The following is a 20739-nucleotide window of genomic DNA, read 5'->3' as shown; positions in this document are numbered from 1 at the left end:
GCTCCCAACCCAACTTTGAAAACGGATTAACGGCGATAATTTTTTTATCGCCCGATAAAAGTCTTGCGTTAAAGCAGCCGTTAACGCCGATAACGGCCCACCACTAATATATATATGTATGTATATATATTCTTTTTTAAACAGTAAGCAATTGCTGAAGGCCGATCATCAGAGGCAGACTGTATTTTGAACTGGTGTTACTATGAGCCAAGCCTGATGGTTCTTATTCACCCAGCAGCCATCCTGGCTCTGATTGCTAGCTGGGGGGGGGGGGGGCTTCCCTCACCTGCTCCTCCGCTAGCTGAATGTCCTGGCCCCCCGGGGCCCCTGCCTCCTGCATGGCCCTCTCGCAGCGCCTCCAGGCAGCGTCCAGCTCTTCCATCTCCCGCCTGACCTCCGCCATGGCAGCCTCCCTCTTTGCCCTCAGCCGGTGGATCTTCTGCAGCCTTACCCTGGCCTCCTCCGCCTTCTTCACGTGGTGGGAGGTGTTCACCTTGGCCCTGATGTACTGGGACTGACCCTGGGTCAGCCTCTGCTCCTCGGCACTAGGCAACAACATTGATAGGATTTGATGGGACCGGGACAGTCCTAGGGCGCAGGGCGTGAACAACCACATGCTGACATCCTAGGAATGGCTAATTGAGTGACATGGAGGATGTGGGGGTAATCTGGAATCGTATGGAAACCATTCCCGTTAAATCAACCTCACAGGGAGGGGGTTTTACCAATAACCTTATGACACAATACGAACAAAAGACACTACAGAGAACAAGCTCAGTGCATCCTCCTTCTCTTCATTTCCACACACAGCGAGGGAGATGACTACTCACCGGAGCTCCTTCTCCATTGCCAGCTGCTCCCTGTTCAGCCGTCCGTGATCCTTCTTGAGGGCCTTGACGGTGACCTCGCACTCCTCCATGCAGCTCTTCTCGGCGGCCAACCTCTGCTGTTCCTCCCCCAGGGAGGAGATCAGGTGACGGGTTTCCTTCTCGTTGTGGTACAGCTCGAAGAGGATGAGCCTCAACCGGTTCTGGGTCAGACTGTCAACCAGTGCCTGGTACTTCTTGGCCTGGGGAGAAGGTGGAAGTCATGGGTCAATTACGTTATCCGTCCGAGCTTGGAAACTCGGGTTTTGCAGGACAGTAGTAGAATTAAAACTTAAAACAAGAAATAAATAAAATGCACAGTAGTAGAACTCTAAAGGGGGGAAACACTCTCTTGCCTCCGATTTCTCCTGGGAGATCTGCTTCCTCTCCACCGTGGCTGTCCTTTTCTTGTAGAACTGGAACTGAGTGTCATCCTTGGCCTTCTGCAGAGCCACTCTCATCGTCTCATACTGGGCAACGCACTCGTCTGATTGGCTGATACGCTCAAACAGCTTGGTCCTTTCCTTGGGGCTCTCCATGGCGATGGACTCCACTGCCCCCTGATGGGGAAATAATTAAAATACAAACACGGTGGACATTTTTTACTTTCAACAATGGGAGAAAAGAGGAAGATGAGCATTAGTTGCATTGTTCCATTTTGTCTTACACTTTTGAAGCGTAGGTTAGTTATGGCTGTGGCCTACAGGCTATAGCTGGGACGCAGCTAGATGGCCTACTACCGTAGCTAGATGGCCTACTACCGTAGCGACTATTCAACACAGAAGTACAACTGGGACTATAGAAGTAGAGGGTAGGGCTGTGCGATATATCGAATATACTCGATATATCTCCGAAATAGCTGTGTGCGATACATAAAATGTTTAAGCGTCTTAGAGTACCATATTAAGCTCTATATAAATTTCATTTATTATTATTATAAAATTATTATTTCGTAAGTATCGAGTATTTTACGGTCATCTGTTTTTTTTTCAAGCAGCAGCCAAGACTTGTCTTGGTTTCGTGTTCAAAACATTCTCCGGTGGCTTTCTCCCTCTACCTCACGCAGTAACGTGAATGGGGGGTAAAAAAACACTGGCGTCACACATAGACCAACCAATCCCACGCGACATCTAGGTGCGGAAGGGAGGGAACTAATTTTCAAGTTTCTTACGGTTTGCAGCGCCGGTCGGCTCAGTGTAGCATAGTGTATCCTAACCAATTCAATCGACAATTGAAACGTGGAAGCGGACGAACTGCTGGTACCTAAAATAACTAATAAGGGATCAGTGATCTGGCTGTTTTTTGGATATCGAGTAGAGGACGTGGAGCAAAACACGCCAATGCTTGTAACGCCTTGTCTGATCTGATGTCGTCATGGTTACCAGCTGCACGCTCCGTAACAGTTACACACACAATCAGAATACAAGGTGCTCCCTCGTCTTATGCTACTTCTCTAGCTATAGGTTGGCCTCAGAAAACATTGTTGTTTACCCCACTTCAAGCAACCATAAAGAGTTAACTGGGACGTGTCCGCGTGGTTTGTTGGGGAGAGGAGTTATCTATCGGTCGACCCTGGCAAGGCGCTGGGGGTAGAGGTAGAGGGCAGCACAACTACAATTCCTAAATAAATAAATTCAATGGTCTCAAAAATATCGAACACATTGTATCAAAATGAGTTTATAATATTTTAGTTTAATTCATTGCAATGGCCTACATATAAAGAAAATGCTGTCTAAATTAGTTAGTAAAATATTTTTGGATGATTCAGCCTTATGTTTACAAGCCTATTAATGTTTAGCTCTCTCTCTCTCTCTCTCTCTCTCTCTCTCTCTCTCCATCTCTCTCTCCTGAGCTGCTCAGTTTTATATTGCCCCCTTTTTGTAATTTGGAAGATTGTTTTTGCAGTTTGTGCTTTGTTTGAATAATTTATTTTCTTATTTCAACTCAATTGTGATCAATCACTAACATGTAAATATAAAATGTTTTGATGGAAAACACCTGGGAAGTTAACCAAGAAGGGTATATAGTCTGCAGGGATTGTAGTGAAAACAGTAAAGGGTAAAAGTGCGATTTCATCGGGTCCTTTAAACGAGATTTCAAAATATCGAGATATATATCGTTTATCGTGAAATGGAGAAAATGTATCGGGATATTAATTTTTTCCCATATCGCACAGCCCTAGTAGAGGGGCTTAGGTTTTTCAATACATCAAGCTCAGTCTTTTCAAGATGTAGTGTCTTCAAGCGGCTTGTTGTCGACCAAAGGCCACCATTCAGAGATATCTTCCATCTTGAGTCTTTGTTGTTATACATTAGTAGACTGATGGTAGTGGTCAAATCAATCAACTGGGAAATAAGATTTCGGCTTACCTGGAATACCAGACAGTTCCGGGCTTTGGTCACAACGCCGATCGACTCCAGATCCTTCTTGTAGTTGGCCAGGGTTACATGTTCACCGTTCACATAATATTCTGATGAGTTGCCTGGACAAAATACTAGGTGTCAGGAAGAGCTTTTTGCCTTAAGTAATAAATAAATGGCAGTTCAACAGTAGATTCATACCCATTTCAGATGCATAGCAATACACTATTCATTTTTAAGACTATTACATGCAAAAGTCCCCAAATGGGATTGTCGTCGTAGTCACTCAGGACTAATGTAAAATTACAGAATACGAGAAATAATAGCTAACATAGCTATGAATACTGTATATCTTATGTTTTTGGATATAGAAGTTTTGTTTACCGTAATTTTCGGACTATAAGCCGCGCCTTTTTCCCCATTTTTCGAGTCTGCGGCTTATATAACGGTGCGGCTAATCTATGGATTTTACAGGTTACAGACGAGTCCACCGACTTTAACTCTATGGGCTCTATGACCGGTCCGCACCCCGCCACCAGTGGCGGGCTCCAGCAGGAAACGCTGGAAGTAGTAGTGGGGACAGAAAATGCAGCTGCAATAGTTTGCTGACCTGCAATAGGTTTCATCTTTTTTCTTTGGTGGCATTTTTGCGTTCTCTCTTCTCTGCCTGTTTCTTGAGAAAAACGGGATCTCGTTGGAAGCTCGATGTATGCGCAGGCGCCGTTTGGGCATAACAATATGGCGGCTGCCGTTCAATGTAGTTTTCATCACCACCACCGGATTATGTTTCATTTATTTCATTAAAGCACGTCCCCTAAACGTTACAACATAATCGACACAAATGAGCAAAGCATCGAGCAGTGGAAACGTGGGTTTATTTACTATGAAGTTTGTATTTTTAATTGTTGAAATGAAATCAGCGGTGACGAGCTAGTTGTTTTGGTAGCGGCTAATTTGGCATGTTGCGATACTTTGTACAGGGGATCACGTCTGCGCCGAGTAGATGCGCAGAGGGTTGAAACAGCGCTTGTCCGGTCTGCTCACAATAAGGTTTCTTTGGCCAGTTACTGTGATTAAACACGAGTTGTTTAATGTTCACAATGTATCGTTTTTCATGGGGAAAATGAGATGCGTCCCCGGGACGCATGGATAGTGAGTTTAGTGCGTCCTTTCAGATTTTAATGCGTCAGGGACGCAGGAAGCGTACCTAGCAACATCACTGCACCCGCGGCTTATAGTCCAGTGCGGCTTATCTATGTACACATCATTCAATTTAGCTGCTGCGGCTTATACTCAGGTGCGCCTTATAGTGCGGAAAATACGGTAAATGAGGATCACGTCATTTAAAACGTTTTCTGGGATGAATAGAAAAAAAATCTCCAGCATCAAACTTAATTGATGTTGGAATAGAGACACACATATATAACTACATTAACACTATGTATATGTAAAATAGCCTATTAAGGTAAAGTAGTATTATTACTATTATTAGTAGTAATTAGGGATAGGCATTTTAAGAAATTACCTTGATCGATCATCGATAAAATTAATGATCAATTATCGATTTAATCGTAATTTTTTAGGGATGTCCTGATCCGATCCACGGCATCGGTATCGGTCTGATATTTGGCCATTACACTGAATCGGATATCGGAGGGGAAAGAAATATGATCCGATCCGCGCAGCGTGTCCCGTAATAACAACAATTACGCAGCTTGCCCACTGCATCCGTCCGTCAACGGACGACGGAAGGCTTGTCTGACGGACGGGGAGGTGGTATTTGCCGATCGAGCCACGATCTGATTGGCTGACGGATCCGTTGCAGCCTGAAAAGTTAAAATGTTCTCAACTTCTGAGCGCAAGGGACGGAGCCGACGGAACGGACGGACCCACAATGCATTTCGGGATCGCCCCATGCAAAGTCAATGAGATCCGTCAACGGACGGATGCAGTGGGCAAGGGGTGTTAGTCATCAATTAGGCGCATACGCATGAGAGCTACCTGTTGAAAAACCATGCCAGTAGTGTGGCTGTATTTCAACCTTAAAGGTGCCATGGCATGAAAATCTCACTTTATGAGGTTTTCTAACATAAATATGAGTTCCCCTAGCCTGCCTATGCTCCCAAAGTGGCTAAAACTTGCGTTCGGTGTAAAACGAGAACTAGGTGTTCTGCTCTCCTTTGAAAAAAACGGGGGCTCAAGCGCGGTGATTTGGAATGTGGTTTCCTATGTCGTCACACTGCAGTAAGCTCCTCCCCTTACTCTGCCTGGACCGCCCAGAGACTTGGCCCGCCAATGAGACACGACCGTGCGAGTGCCACATGTGTGCGTGCGCGTGAATACACACACTGTAACGCAAGTGTTTCTTGTCGGTTCTTTGACGTCTCTTGTATTTCCACAACGAGACTGTAGTGGGTGTTATCGGTAGGAATAGATCTATTCCTATCTTGCAATCCGAATGTACTGTATATATGGCATTTACAAAAGTGGCAAGCTTACGTCCATATGTCTCTCGCGCATTCCAATTGATGCGTATATATGATCATTTTCTATTTCGATTGAGCCGTTCTTCCACTTCTAATCGGACCACAACTGCCAATGTAAACGCGGGAGAATTAACGATCAATACTCATTGCATTTTGAATATAGCATATAAATAGTTCATTTTTATATAAAATATTAATGATTAATCGAAAGTTTATCGTTAATTCTTCCGACGAATTATCACGACTAAGACAATTTAATCGAATGCCCATCCCTAATCGGGACATCCTTATTATTTCTCTATAAACTATATTTAAAAATCCCATCGGTAGAAAATACAAAATACGGCATGTTTTTTCTCAATGAGGCCTATGTGGCGCTTGTAGAAGCCGAACAATGAGCCTATGGTGCTCTTAAACGTTTGGAAACAATTCAAAAAGACAAAATCCATCCCAATTCCAAAAGGATCAAACTCCTTTTGATCGATTAAAATATCACGTGATCGACAAAATTCTTAACGATCAATGATCAATTAATCATGCTCACTCCTGGTAGTAATACTATTATTACTATTATTACTATGTATAACAGTAGTATTAGATTGTCATACTACAATAATACAACAATGTAAGGGAACGCGAAGTTGACGTCACACCGTGTTGAAAGCTACGAAATTCGCGATTCTGTAGTAGTCTACAGATTAAATATACCCTACCAAACACATAAGGTAGCACTTTTTGATAGGGTAGCATGGTTAGAAAGACCATTAAACTCGACGAGGGACACTAAACAGCACTGTTCGTCAGACGAGCGTTAAAAAAAAAAACCTCTGGATAAACGAGTCACACCGAGCTAATCAAGAGCTCACCGGAGATCTTGCGGTAGTACACCCTCTCCTCCTCGTCGTGGTCCCCGCAGTAGGTCATGGACACGCCAGCAGGGCCGGGGACGGGCTTGCCGGTGTGGGCCCCGTGGACCAGGTCCTTGGTCTGCTTCACCCGGAGGGAGCTGGCCCGCTCCCCCAGCACGAAGCCTAGCGCGTCCATGATGTTGGACTTCCCTTGGGGGATATGTGTATTAATCTTTGTTAATGTGTAAGCAAATTTTTAATAATTAAAATACAGCCCGAACACCGTCGTTTATACGCGCTAATGTGCGATGCGTCGGCTAAGGCTGACCATTGACTAGAACATATCATAAAAGTAAATATTTACCGGATCCATTCGTGCCGATAATACAGTTGAATCTCATGAATGGCCCTAAAGTATGCTTTCCTCGCCATGATTTGAAGTTTTCGACCTCGATTTGTTTCAAGTATCCCATTTTTCTTCCCTGCTCTGCGTCGACCCGCGAAAGGAGAGTGACAAAATGGAGGCCAGGATCACAAAAGTTCACCTACATAAAGGACCGCTTTCCCGCCTCAACCCGTTTAATAGGTCCATTCTCCACCCGGCCGCCGAGCGTAAAAGTCACCGCCCCCCCTTTCAACGTTTTTTTTTCTTCAACTTTTGATCTATTTATTTTTGCTCTGAATCAAATGTTTTATGGTCACGACTAATTTGACGGAATATCGGCTTGTTCCAGGCTTACAACTCTTTAGATAACGATTTTCTGCAGTCCTTGGAGAAAATGAATGGGAAATTCAGCCTTTCATTAAGGGGGCGGCCCCTGTTACGCTCGACGTGAGGCGATAGAACTTTAATTTTTGTAATGCCATTATGTGATTGAATGATGTTCTTTTATTTTGTGTTTTTTGTATGGTCCAGTCTGCATCCATAGGAACATTACCAATAAACATCCCCAGTCATAATCATAGACTGTAGGTGCTATTAATGTTCCTCATACCAGTTTAATTACATGCATCCCATTTCTTCAGGGTTTACAGTGACAGTTTACCTGTATTATTTGATTTTTTTGTACCGAAACACCAACCCACAGCTCCATGACAGCGTTATAGATGCTTTATTGATCAATGCTGGGTGTAGTAGGGGTTATCACGGACATACTCCATGATGTGCTTTAGGGCCAGCCAGGTCTCTGAAGCGGTCGGGATGATCTGGTTGGCCGGTAGGAGGAATCCAGATAGACCGGTGTCCCTCAGTTCAAAGGCGAAGGAGTACTTGATGCCGGTATCGTAAGCCCAGTCGATGCTGCCGCCGCTGGCTGGATCTGTAAAGGATACGTCATTTATTTAGGTATTTTTTTTAAGTAGTTTAGTCTTTCTCTTTGTAGAACGAATTCACTTTCTCAAACCCTCTATTTGCCCTTTGAAAAGTTTAATCATGCCATAGTGTCTGTCCCAACTTCACTACCCCACTACTTTCTGTTTTCCGTTATTGCATGTATTTTCTTTCCACTGAGGCACGAGTCCCTCTGCATGCGCCTCATTGTGCTCAATCCGTGCCATGTTTGATTAAAGTGGTGAGATGTGCCACGGTGAGAGTTTGTTCCAACACATTGGAGTACGTGCGCCTACTGCCCTCTAGTGGACTGCAGGAGTCAAGAAGTGTCACTTACAGATGATTTTGCAGATGCTTCCAACCTCGTAGCGGGTTCCATAAAGGGAGGCCAGTTTCTTGACTGCGGCCTGGCCCACAGTGTCCTAAAGAGAACCAAGAAGATACAGATGTTACAGATAATAATAGTTATTATAGTAATAATACAGAATTAATAATAATACACATGTTGCAGCGTCTACAGCTACAGGTACGGAACAATAGCAATCTGTTGCACAGTATCCAACACATCTTGCATTTACACGTTCAAAAACGATGTGTACAGATTTATATTTTGAATTTGACCACTTTCTAAGTTTTATGTATTTTGGTTATCCGTGCAGGTTCCTACTCTACCTCCAACTGTGATGTTGAAGAGCCTTTAGAAGCAGTTTCACACCCTATCGAACCATCTACTCTATGGTGGCATCAGACATGGCTGTAGTATGATTTCCAGATCAGTGGTTCTCATACGGGGGTACAGCAGTTGCATGAAGCACAGGCCCATGTTTCTGCTTAAATTGTGAGTATTTGCACGGTTTTAATGTTTATGTTGACACTGCCAATTAGAACAAAAAATACATTATTTATGTTCATAAAAAAAAACTCCCAAAATTATTTTGTGCCGGTAAAAGACACTCTGAGAAAGAGTTTGAGAACCACTGATGTAGATCCAAACAAAACAGGGCCTCTATAGTGTGTTTGTCCTCACCAGTTCGGCCATGTCAGGGATGTCCTTGCAGGAGTAGCCGTGGGGGTACATGAGGAGCTGGGAGTAGGCATGGACGGAGATGAAGGACTTGAAGTTTCCGTGGGCCTTGATGAGGTTCACCACGTTGCTGACCTCCACTTCGGAGTTGGCAGAGGGGCCGTGGTACAGGTCGGAGCAGGGGTTTCTGCTGGTGCCGGGGCCTGGGTCACACATGCCAGGGGAACACGCGTTTTGTTAAAGGTATTGGGCGTGTGTCCGTGATTTGATTGTTGCTCAGAGATATTGTATGAAATTGTTACTTTTTGGTTTTTGGATTGAAAGATTATTATCTTTGGAAAGTCTGCTCTGTGTGAAATATAGGGGAAAATGTTTAATACCATGCAATTACCATTATGTATTATATATATAATATATAACAGTAATTGTATGTTAATGCACACAGTATATGCATACTGTGTGTTCAAAGTAGGCTATGTGCATACTGTGTGTGTGTGTGTGTATATATATATATATATATATATATATATATATATTAATACAACAGTGACATTTTTCAGATTCATTCTCTACAGCTTTCTGGTCGCTGATGGAACCATTGCCTTGGGGAACCATTGTTTTAACATATCAATGATGTGGAAAACCACTGCCTTTTGGTTGCACCTCCAAAGCCTGAGTCCCAGTTCCTGTTGGGGTCCGCTCCGCGACAGTTAGAGCCAGGAGACCTAGAGCGGGTCTTACGCCACATGCGGTCCTGCAAGCCAAAGCAAACAAGGCATTCTTTTATTGGCACACTTCTAAACTTCAAATAGATAGTAATTGTAAACGTAATATAATTTCAACAATGTTAGTGAATTACTATTCTGTAATGGTGATCCTATTGTTAGCACTATTAGGAGTTTTCCAAGGAATACATTCTAACTGCGGTGTCCTTACTTACACCGCCTGGGCAATAAGAAACATATTACATTGCATGTTGTATACTGTTTTACCCACTATTATTGAAGAACCAAAGGAAAACAATATCTTTCATGAATTTTCTCCATATTTCGAATTGTCATTTTAACCAGCTCATCATCGAATTTTTCTTGTTGTGAAAGTTTTTCTCAAGCCCTTTGGCTATAGTACTACTTTTGTTTTGGTAAAATGCCCTGGAATGACCTTTGGGACTGTATTAGTTTCAGTTGAGTCAGGGCTAGCTGTAAGCCTCCATTGCTGTGAATGTATGAGTCAGCCTCATAGCTAGCTGTTGGCATCCAATGTCATGGGTATATCGGGGTTAGTGGTTAGCCTACGTTGTCTTGGGTGTAGGAGTAGCCATCAGGGTTAGTTGTTAGCGTACGTTGTCGTTGGTTTATGAGTAGCCATCAGGGTTAATTGTTAGCCTACGTTGTCGTGGGTGTAGGAGTAGCCATCAGGGTTGGCCAGCAGCAGCATGTAGATGTCCATGGTGTTCAGCAGTGAGGTCAGGGAAGCATCTTTGCCGTAGTCCACCGCAATCTGAAAACCCGATAACAAAGTAATGGGGGTGAGCTCAACTCTTGAGCCACGTCAGCCAGGGTGTTTGATTGAGTCAGGTGCTTCAGACTTGATCACATGATGACATCGCCCATCATGGTTGACTTGGATCCCACTAGTTCACATGGGAGCGGTGTTTCTCTACCTTGTTTGCGGTCCAGACGCCGGTGGCGGGGGATACCCACTCCCGGGCGTGGATCCCGGTGTCGATCCAGATGGCGGGACGGTTGGTACCGCCGGTGCTGAACTGAATGAAGACGTAGAAAACTGACACATGTCGTAAAGAGGTTTCAGCCTAACAACCTCTGATGGAGATCAGAGGTTGTTAGGTTGTTAGGTTGTTATATCTATTCCCCCACACCTATCAAAAGTCTCTTTATCTCTCGTTCTCTTGTGTCTCTCGCTCTCTCCTCTCTTCTCTCTGTCTGTCTCTCTCTCCTCTCTTCTCTGTCTCTCTGTCTCTCTCTCCTCTCTTCTCTATGTCTCTCTGTCTGTCTCTCCTCTCTATTCTCTCTCTCTGTCTGTCTCTCTCTCTGTCTGTCTCTCTCTGTGTCTGTCTCTCTGTGTGTTCTCTCTCTCTGTCTGTCTCTCTCTGTGTCTGTCTCTCTCTGTGTCTCTCTCTCTCTCTCTCACACTCACTCACTCACTCACTCACTCACTCACTCACTCACTCACTCACTCACTCACTCACTCACTCACTCACTCACTCACTCACTCACTCACTCTCTCTCTCTCTCTCTCTCTCTCTCTCTCTCTCTCTCTCTCACTCTCTCACTCTCTCACTCTCTCACTCTCTCTCTCACCCTCTTACCTTTAGGACGTACATGGGTCTGTTCTCGTATGACGACCCAATGAGTACTTTGGTGACCAGCTTGGGATGTTCAGCCACCAGAGTGTCCATCCAGTTGTAGATCTGCATGGGACGAACACAAACGCACACACACACACACACACACACACACACACACACACACACACACACACACACACACACACACACACACACACACACACACACACACACACACACACACACACACACACACACACACACACACACAAATGCACTGTATGTAAGTCCCTGTGGGCACATGTCTGAATAGCAAACAGCCGTGAGTGTTGGAGAACCTACCGCCTCCAGCCTCTGGTAGGACCCAAAGTTGTACTCCGATCCACTGCGCTGCAAAGCCTCACTTTCCTTCATCTCAGCCTCCTGTTCATCCAGAAGCTCCTACACACACGCACACAAAGACAAACATACATGCACACATACACATACATAAACATACACAAACACGGGCACATGCACACAGAGACACGCACACACACACACACACATACACCGCCACACAGACACACACACACACACACGACACACGTACCCACATATACAAATACACACGCACACACAGACATTCACTGATGGTCAGAATGTATAATTTGATCAGCATTGATGTTATTTTATCATGCTGTATTGTTGCCTTGTCAAGTAGAAAATGAATTGATATAAATGTGGATAATAACGTTTTAGAATGTCTTCATTCAGAATAACGTGTTGCATGTTAATCTATGACTTCCCTTCTGGCTCTGCTGGGAGTTTCCATTATTTGGAGGTTCTTCAGTGACCCACCTGCAGGTCATTGATCATGACGAAGAAGCGGATGTTGTGGGTCTGCAGGTAATCCTTGACTCCGCTGAGGCTGGCCTGGCCCACGCGGACCTCCACCGGCCGCCCCACAGACACCGGGTGGAGCCAGAAGTCCACCTGCCAGGAGAAGAGGAGAGACTTATCTGTGTGTGTGTGTGTGTGTGTGTGTGTGTGTGTGTGTGTGTGTGTGTGTGTGTGTGTGTGTGTGTGTGTGTGTGTGTGTGTGTGTGTGTGTGTGTGTGTGTGTGTGTGTGTGTGTATGCGTGTGTGTGAGATTGTCTTTTTGTGCATTTGTGTCTGAGTGTGAGTTTGTCTTTGTGTTTGTGTATGTATGTTTGTGTGAGTTTGTCTTTGTGTTTGTGTATGTGTGTGTGTGCACGTGTGTGTGTGTGGATTTGTCTTTGTGCTTGTGTCTCTGTGTGTGTGTGTGTGTGTCTGCATGTGTGTATGTGTGCGTGCGCATGTGTGTCCTCAGCTCACCTCCCAGGCCTGCTCATTCTCCAGCGCCTGCAGAACCTGGACCTGCTCCTCAGCTTCCAGGTGGACCCTCAAGACCTGGTCTCTACAGGACACAAAACCAGAGCTCCAGTTTACAGCCAGGCACGCAACTCCCGGACCTTCAATATTACAAACAGCAGCTGGTAAGGGAAGTCTGTTGTATTTGTATATGGCTCTTCAGAATCACAGTAACAATCTTAAAGGGCTTCCCAGGCCACCATTGACAACACCTTCTAACCATAAAGGGCAAGGGAACACTCTTAAAGCTCAAGGAAGAAACTTCTGAAAAGGAAAACCGAAGAGGGGTGTTAATAAACACCCGTATCCTAAATCTATACATGCATAGACAATACACGCCAGAATCTAAAGCCCACTCACCCATTGAAAACCCTTTTGCCCAGGGCTGACACAACGAGCAACAGTAGTAACGCAAGCACCTTCATTCTATCTGGGAGCGGTCCGGACTGAAGTCACGTCTGCAGACTGAGGATCTGTTTGCTGGCTTTATACCCTAACCCAAAACACAGACATGTGTTCGCTTCCCAGGATTAGGTTAGAGATGGTTGGTTTAGGTATTATGTTAGAGATGGTTAGTTTAGGTATGAGGTTAGAGATGGTTAGTTTAGATATGAGGTTAGAGATGGTTAGTTTAGGTATGAGGTTAGAGATGGTTGGGTTTAGGTATTAGGTTAGAGATGGTTAGTTTAGGTATTAGGTTAGAGATGGTTAGTTTAGGTATGAGGTTAGAGATGGTTAGTTTAGGTATTAGGTTAGAGATGGTTGGTTTAGGTATTAGGTTAGAGATCGTTAGTTTAGGTATTAGGTTAGAGATGGTTAGTTTAGGAATTAGGTTAGAGATGGTTAGTTTAGGTATGAGGTTAGAGATGGTTGGGTTTAGGTATTAGGTTAGAGATGGTTAGTTTAGGTATTAGGTTAGAGATGGTTAGTTTAGGTATGAGGTTAGAGATGGTTAGTTTAGGTATTAGGTTAGAGATGGTTGGTTTAGGTATTAGGTTAGAGATGGTTAGTTTAGGTATTAGGTTAGAGATGGTTAGTTTAGGTATTAGGTTAGAGATGGTTAGTTTAGGTATGAGGTTAGAGATGGTTGGGTTTAGGTATTAGGTTAGAGATGGTTAGTTTAGTTATTAGGTTAGAGATGGTTAGTTTAGGTATGAGGTTAGAGATGGTTAGTTTAGGTATTAGGTTAGAGATGGTTAGTTTAGGTATGAGGTTAGAGATGGTTAGTTTAGGTATTAGGTTAGAGATGGTTGGTTTAGGTATTAGGTTAGAGATGGTTAGTTTAGGTATTAGGTTAGAGATGGTTAGTTTAGGTATTAGGTTAGAGATGGTTAGTTTAGGTATGAGGTTAGAGATGGTTGGGTTTAGGTATTAGGTTAGAGATGGTTAGTTTAGTTATTAGGTTAGAGATGGTTAGTTTAGGTATGAGGTTAGAGATGGTTAGTTTAGGTATGAGGTTAGAGATGGTTATTTTAGGTATGAGGTTAGAGATGGTTAGTTTAGGCATTAGATTAGAGATGGTTAGTTTATGTAGTCGGGTAGAGATGGTTCAATTTAGGTATCAGATTAGAAATGGTTTATCCATCCCTAATCTATCCCTGTGTGTGTATGCAGGGCCGCCGGACTGCGGGTATAAATTACACAGTTGTGGGGGGCCCAAGGCAGAGGGGGCTCATGGGAATAAAAAAATAAATAATTATATCTGTAGAATTTTCTACCATCCCCTAGCGGTAGGAGCCCCCCCGTCAACAATTCCTTCCCCCCCTCAACAATTCTGCGCAGGGGGCTGATAGGGGGGGCCATCAGCACCTCTTCTATACAGGGCCCAGAATTTGGTGCTACGGCCCTGTGTGTGTGTGTGTGTTGTGTGGGTGTTGTGTGTTGTGTGTGTGTGTGTGTGTGGGTGTTGTGTGTTGTGTGTTGTGTGTTGTGTGTGTGTGTGTGTGTGTGTGTGTGTGTGTGTGTGTGTGTGTGTGTGTGTGTGTGTGTGTGTGCTTGTCATGTAATCGAACACGTGGAACTGTGGATTGTGTTGTTTCACTCTTTGAACATGCTATTCTTGTCTCTGTTTGACTTTCCAAAGACCAGGTGAAGATAGTGGTCTTTTTCCCAGGTCGAAATGCTTGGTGGAACACACCTGGACCAACACCAAAGGTGATGAAGTTTGCTGGTATATATCCTTCATTAGTCCTCAGATCAGTCAATCGTATTTGTACAGCCCCTAATGACAGTAACACTCTCCCTTTGAGACGTTGATAGAGCCATTACAGCACTTAAAGCCACAGAGTAATAAGTGTTCATGCAGAGCTTGCCACAGTATTTACACGCTATTTATTATGGTATTCATGTATATTTATTATTTATATTGACACATATTAATATATATTTAGATTAAAATTAATTATTTATTCATATTCTCTCAACCATAGACTATTCTGCACACTTCTCACGCTACTGAGTCTGCGCAAAACAAACACGTGATCGGTATTTACGGAAGTGTGTCCGTCGTCGGTCATCGTTCCTCTTTTATCATAACCTGCTGTATAAAAAACAAAGCCAACGCGTAACGTCGCATCCTATTTCCCCGTGTGAATAATGCCTTTTATTTTATTCAACAATCAACGGACCTAGGTTGGTGTGTGCGTCGGCTCATCTAGCGGTATGATGTAGTTAGACCGCGGATCAGAAGGATAAAACGACCAGCTTATAACCAATGCTGAGGTCATTACCTCAACCGTCCCGCTGTTAAACGACGGTTTACAGTGCTTTGAGGCTGCTGTGGCCCTTCTGTCCATCCATAACCCACCCATCCATCCATTATCCATCCACTAGCTGCACCGGCACCATGGGGGCCGAACAAAGCGTGGATGCAGAGCACAAGCACTCTGATTACACCTCCACAGGTAAGATACGTATCTGAATTGACGGTTCAGTGTGTGATGGGGGGCGAAGGGAGTTGTATCCAGGACATAGATATGAGATGCGTTAAAATGCACAGAGATTTAAACCGAGATCCTAGTAGTGTGTCTTTGAGGTCCGCTTTGAGAGATGAATGCTGAATGCTGGTGTTGTCTCCTCCTCCGCCGCAGTGGTGCCCTCCCCGGCGAAGCAGAAGGCGAAGATGGACGACATCGTAGTGGTGGCCCCAGGTACCACGGCCCTCAGGAACATCCACAGCGACCCCGACGTCATCAAGCTCCAGGAGATCCCCACCTTCCAGCCACTGCTGAAAGGTACCTGCATCCCCAGAGGGTAGTGTGTTACTTTAGTTGTTAGGTTAGATATGGTTAGTTTAGGTGATAGGTTAGAGATGGTTAGCTGAGGTATTAGGTTAGTGGTGTTTGGTTGAGGTATTAGGTTAGTAGTGGTTAATTTATGTATTAGGTTAGAGGTGGTTAGTTTAGGTATTACGTTAGATATGGTTAAGTTTAGATATGAGGTTAGAGGTGGTAAGGTTAGAGATGGTTCGTTTAGGTATTATATTAGAGATGGTTAGTTCAGGTAGTAATTTAGAGATGGTTAGTTTAGGTATTATGTTAGAGGCGGTTAAGTTTGGATATGAGGTTAGTGGTGGTTGGTGTGTCCAAGAAACATTTCTAATGGCAAATGGCGTCCATTAGACACTCGTGTTTGATGGATAATAATATATAGATAGTTTCCATGCGGTCTCTATTCATGTTTCTGATGGTGTCAATATGCGACCGCAAGCCGAGGACAGAGAGGTAACAAATGGGACAGAGACATAGCCCGGCAGTCAGTCAGTAGTGGTATGATATGGTGACCAGAGTGAATGACAACAGTGCTGTGTCCAGACCTATGCCCATACACAGTTTGAGTTCCATTTCCACCATCCACTTCGACATGACTTCCAGTTTCGGTGCGCTCAGACCCAAGACCCTGGTCTTACTCTGAGCCAGCGCTGAGCATTTGAAAGGCCTTTTCCAGCCCCCTGTCCGGTCTCTCCTCCAGGCGTGCTGAGTGGCCAGACGTCCCCCATCAGCGTGAGCCTGGAGCGGCTGGACTCGGCCCAGGTCATGCAGCTCTGCCTGCGCTACCAGGACCACCTGCACCAGTGCGCCGAGGCAGTGTCCTTCGACCAGAACGCGCTAGTCAAGAGGATCAAGGAGGTACGCCTTCAAAGGGGGGGTGGGGCGGAGGGCCGACCCTTTCTCGCTCTGGTCACTCTCTCTCGCTGTGTGTGTGTGTGTGTGTGTGTGTGTGTGTGTGTGTGTGTGTGTGTGTGTGTGTGTGTGTGTGTGTGTGTGTGTGTGTGTGTGTGTGTGTGTGTGTGTGTGTGTGTGTGTGTGTGCGTGTGCGCACCAATGACTCCCACTATCTACTACTCTCACCAGTTAGAAACCTTAAAAATTGGCATCATAATAGATTAAAAAAGGATAAAGGGATACTTCACCGGGGGAGATATGAAGGTTATATGAAGTAAATAATTCTATGTATTATAAATGTGCAAAAAAAAAAGAAATCGGTTCATCCTAGCCTGAGAAAAGGCAGAAAGTGTCTCTCTGGCTCAAAAGTAAGAAATCCCCCAACTACCACAGTGCATTGCGCTCGCTGCACCGCCCGCCTGTTTCTGTTTGGAGGGGGAAGTACCCATGATCCTAGCGCGAGTGGTAGCGCGAGCAAACCTTGTACAAACATATTACCGTGGTACATTGACTAGTTTAGACTTCTGCCCTGGTTTTTTCATACGCATCATTTGTATATTGCTGTACAGCAGAAAAACATTTGCTAATTACAGTAGCTCAGCACAGTATTTGTACTCAACATTTTCTCCCCAGTTGAAATAAGTGTTTATCTTATACAGTAGACCTACTTTAGTATAACAGCATTTGGGTTAGCGAACAAATCACAACAACCAACATGAATTTAAAGTTATATTCATGAAAAAAAACTATTTACAAAAAAATAAAACGTTTATGTTGCGTTTGCTACAGTCAAAATAGTCAGAGCTCATCTTGAGCATATACTGTCTCCTGGTAGCCAAGGTACAGCCCAACCTGTGCTAGGTAAATAACTCTAATGGCCTGGACAACACAGGAAGCCGATACTGTCTAAGAAAGAAAGAGAACAACATTAGCAAAGCAAGATAAATTATGCCTTGAGTATCCTATACAGCATTACACAGACTTCAAGCTAACGTAACGTAGCCTATGCTCTGCAAATAAGATTGGCTACTTTCGGAAAACTACATTGTCACGTTCCCCAGGACTCAAAACTATTGTAGCCAATGTGTAAGAAAAACAAACAATTGCTCTATGCTCAGACGTCTGTTTCTCCCGGCGGGCTTTGGCTGGCGTTTCCAGTTCACTTTCTGGGTCCGGAAATATGTATCCAGTACCCAACTGTTCAGATGAGGCGTAAAGCCTGGGTGAGAGGTTACACACATGGCCCCGTCCTCGCCAGATTCAGCCATTTATTCTAGAAGAAACTGGCATCGCTGAAATTCGCTGCAGCACAGGGACTCTGTGTTAGTGTCTATAGGCGAACAGAGCAAACCGGCGCGCTCCGGCTCCTCGTCCTCGGCAACAGGTAAGGCTTGTTCAGCTGCAGCCGCAGCAGCCTTCTTTTCTATTTGTGTCAATTCTTCCTGGCTGTATTCTGGCTCGTACTAATAGCCCTGAATGTCTGAACCCAACAATATATTTTCAAAATCCACTTCGGCTGTTTCACCTTGCAAATTTGTTCTCTAGCTAAGCGGTGAAGAAAGATGGCGGACATTGTGTTTACATCTCATACGCGAGCTCCCGCCCCCCCTCATTCCTTATTGGTTGGCTCACAAATTTGACGTCATCTCGGGAGAAAATTAGATCAGGAAAGCTGGGCCAAGGGAAGACTGTTAGACTGAGGAGAATATATACATTTTAAATATATTACAATCGCGATTTTATATGGATAGAACACCGGTTCTGAATGGCTGCAGTATCCCTTTAACTATTGTATGATATTGTGTGACTTATTGTTCTCTCTCTGCTCCTCTCCTTCTCTTTCTCTCTCTATCTCTCTCTCCCAGATGGACCTGTCGGTGGAGACCCTGTTCGCCGTCATGCAGGAGCGGCAGAAGCGCTACGCTAAGTACGCGGAGCAGATCCAGAAGGTCAACGAGATGTCCATGATCCTGCGCCGTGTGCAGATGGGCGTCGACCAGACGGTGCCCCTGATGGAGCGGCTCAACAACCTGCTGCCGGAGGCCGAGCGCCTGGAGCCCTTCAGCATGCGGCCCGACCCCCCGGGGACGGACCCCGGCCCCCCAAAATGACCCCCCCCCCCCCGAGACTCAGGGCTGGGAAGGGAGGGAGGGAGCGCCTGGAGCCCTTTAGCATGATCCCCGACGCCCCGGGGATAGACCCGGGCCCCCCCCAAGTGACCCCCGGGGAGGGAGGGAGTATTAGGAGAGAACGGGGGAGACAGGGGGAGAGAATAAGTGAGTGAGTGTGATGGTGTGTGAGTTAGCGGGGGATAGAGGGGTGGAAAGGTGGAACGGCGAAACCTGAGAGACTTCAATGAGACTGATGAATCCTGGTTTAACTTCCTCTGCCTGAGAGGTCATGGACTAATCCCTCAACAGAAGGAACTCTGATCCCCTTATGTATTTTATCTCTTTATTAGTACGCGTTGCTGCCCTAGCCCCTGCTCCAGTCAATTAAAATAAGGGCCCTTTATTTCACTATGGCCGTGGCTTTTAACTGAAAAACTGCCATCGGTGAAACGGCCGATAACGAATATTATTTTAGACACAATTAGTATTTTGTGGTGAAATACAGAAGGCTTATTAAATGTTGGCTTACTGTAGTTGTACTGTGTCAATCCCCGTCCATATAGAAACATCATTCATCAACCCATTGACGGCTGAACGAGCGTCATGACCGCCGCTGTCCTCAAGGGGGAACTGTCGCATCAGAACTAGTGGAGGCGTTAAAAAGCATCCCCTGTTGGACTTTCTATTTGGATAAGGAACGTCTTGAAAAAAAAAAAATGTCTGCCTGCTTCCTGAATGAAGCAGCATGTGTGTGAATGTAGAATATCCAAAGTGTTAAAAGGCCTGGACAATTTAATAATAATCGCCTTGCACTGCAGAAAACATGCTACATTTTCACACAGACACTCATGTTGATTTCTTTGCAAGCCCATAAATCTTAAGTTTTCAGGTAACAGCGTTTAATGTCGTCCGTTCTGTTTCCGGTGAGGCGTGTACCTTAACGAAAATGCTCCTAATCTTTCCAATTGTTTTAAGGGACTATGGAGGCATTTTCCAGAAACTTCTTTCACACTGGATGATCAAGTGCATAAAGTGTTGCTTATCTTTGAGGCCACATGGGGGGCCGTCAGTCTCCGGTCCAAAGGACTAACCGAGAGACCTCTCCTTGCAGTGTGTCTGCGTGGGGATCCCAACAGCAGCAGGCCGGGGGCTCCATGCCCTGTGTCTACCCAGAGGGGGGGGGGGGGGGGGGGGGGGGGGGGGGTCTCGTAATGAGACGCACGTGGATGTTACTCCACAAGCGATCATTAAAGTTATGGACTCTCGAGGCTCCCTTCTCTGCAGAAGTGATGTAGGCCTACAGATGTAAATATGATGTTGTAAATGGTCAACGGACTGCATTCATACGGCGCTTTTCTAACCAGTGGCCACTCAAAGCACTTTACAATAGCACCTAACATTCACCCATTCATGCACACATTCACAGTCCGGCGGTAATTCGGCGGCAGTCCGGCAGCTCAGCTCCGGGAGTACAATCCCTTTCTCCTCCATGTCTCCTCCTCCGGACTGCCGCCGAAGAGAAAGGGATTGTACTCCCGGAGCTTAGCTGCAGGGCTGCCGAAAAGTGTTGTTTTCATAATATGTCCCCTTTAATCGTTGTGCAGAAAGTCCTTTGATATGCAATCTTATTACATGTGGAAATTAATCGCGGTGGAAGCACCCCTTAACAGCCCTTGGGGGCGTTGTCAACGGGGGAAATGAAAATGCGGTTTGCTTTCTAGAGAAGGTTGGATGTTTCATAGAAGTTTCTTACAATCTCCTGCAGAGTCCTGCCTCTGATGCTCTGAGCTGTGTATTAACACCACCAGATGATACAAAACAATTTTCCACCAGGAAATGTATTTGTCTGCAATGGAAGAAGAATCCAAT

General features: G+C 45.1%; 4 protein-coding genes across 5 annotated transcripts in view; 2 read left to right on the top strand and 2 right to left on the bottom strand.

Moving 5' to 3' along the window:
- Positions 1 to 7209, bottom strand: part of smc1b (structural maintenance of chromosomes 1B) — a 36056-nt gene extending 28847 nt beyond the window's left edge. Inside the window, exons 1-6 of the mRNA XM_056598196.1 lie at positions 6925 to 7209; positions 6579 to 6770; positions 3236 to 3348; positions 1223 to 1426; positions 831 to 1069; positions 287 to 545 (exon numbers count right to left, since the gene is read on the bottom strand). Coding sequence (XP_056454171.1) covers positions 287 to 545; positions 831 to 1069; positions 1223 to 1426; positions 3236 to 3348; positions 6579 to 6770; positions 6925 to 7033 — 1116 coding nt within the window. The 5' untranslated portion in view covers positions 7034 to 7209. The remainder of the gene's footprint in view (positions 1 to 286; positions 546 to 830; positions 1070 to 1222; positions 1427 to 3235; positions 3349 to 6578; positions 6771 to 6924) is intronic.
- A 383-nt stretch (positions 7210 to 7592) lies between these two features.
- cpa4 (carboxypeptidase A4) lies at positions 7593 to 13046 on the bottom strand. The gene is made up of 11 exons (XM_056598197.1): positions 12957 to 13046; positions 12561 to 12642; positions 12063 to 12197; positions 11565 to 11663; positions 11244 to 11345; positions 10578 to 10679; positions 10304 to 10414; positions 9578 to 9668; positions 8918 to 9117; positions 8228 to 8312; positions 7593 to 7879 (listed from the first exon to the last, which is right to left on the bottom strand). Exons 1-11 carry the CDS (start codon positions 13019 to 13021, stop codon positions 7680 to 7682), a joined length of 1272 nt encoding a protein of 423 aa, XP_056454172.1. The 5' UTR covers positions 13022 to 13046; the 3' UTR covers positions 7593 to 7679.
- A 2014-nt stretch (positions 13047 to 15060) lies between these two features.
- borcs5 (BLOC-1 related complex subunit 5) lies at positions 15061 to 18871 on the top strand. Its single transcript, XM_056598198.1, has 4 exons — positions 15061 to 15499; positions 15686 to 15829; positions 16566 to 16723; positions 18625 to 18871. Exons 1-4 carry the CDS (start codon positions 15442 to 15444, stop codon positions 18868 to 18870), a joined length of 606 nt encoding a protein of 201 aa, XP_056454173.1. The 5' UTR covers positions 15061 to 15441; the 3' UTR covers position 18871.
- Positions 18872 to 20085: 1214 nt separating this feature from the next.
- Positions 20086 to 20739, top strand: part of LOC130389746 (uncharacterized) — a 6341-nt gene continuing 5687 nt past the window's right edge. For both annotated transcript variants that reach the window (XM_056599679.1, XM_056599678.1), the window contains exon 1: positions 20086 to 20739. This exon is cut by the window's right edge and continues 1721 nt beyond it. The gene's annotated coding sequence lies outside the window, so the exon portion shown is untranslated.

Source organism: Gadus chalcogrammus, chromosome 9 (genome assembly GCF_026213295.1).
Source record: "Gadus chalcogrammus isolate NIFS_2021 chromosome 9, NIFS_Gcha_1.0, whole genome shotgun sequence".
NCBI lineage: Eukaryota > Metazoa > Chordata > Actinopteri > Gadiformes > Gadidae > Gadus > Gadus chalcogrammus.
Note: the sequence above shows the minus strand (reverse complement) of the source record. Positions and strands in the feature narration are given on the sequence as shown.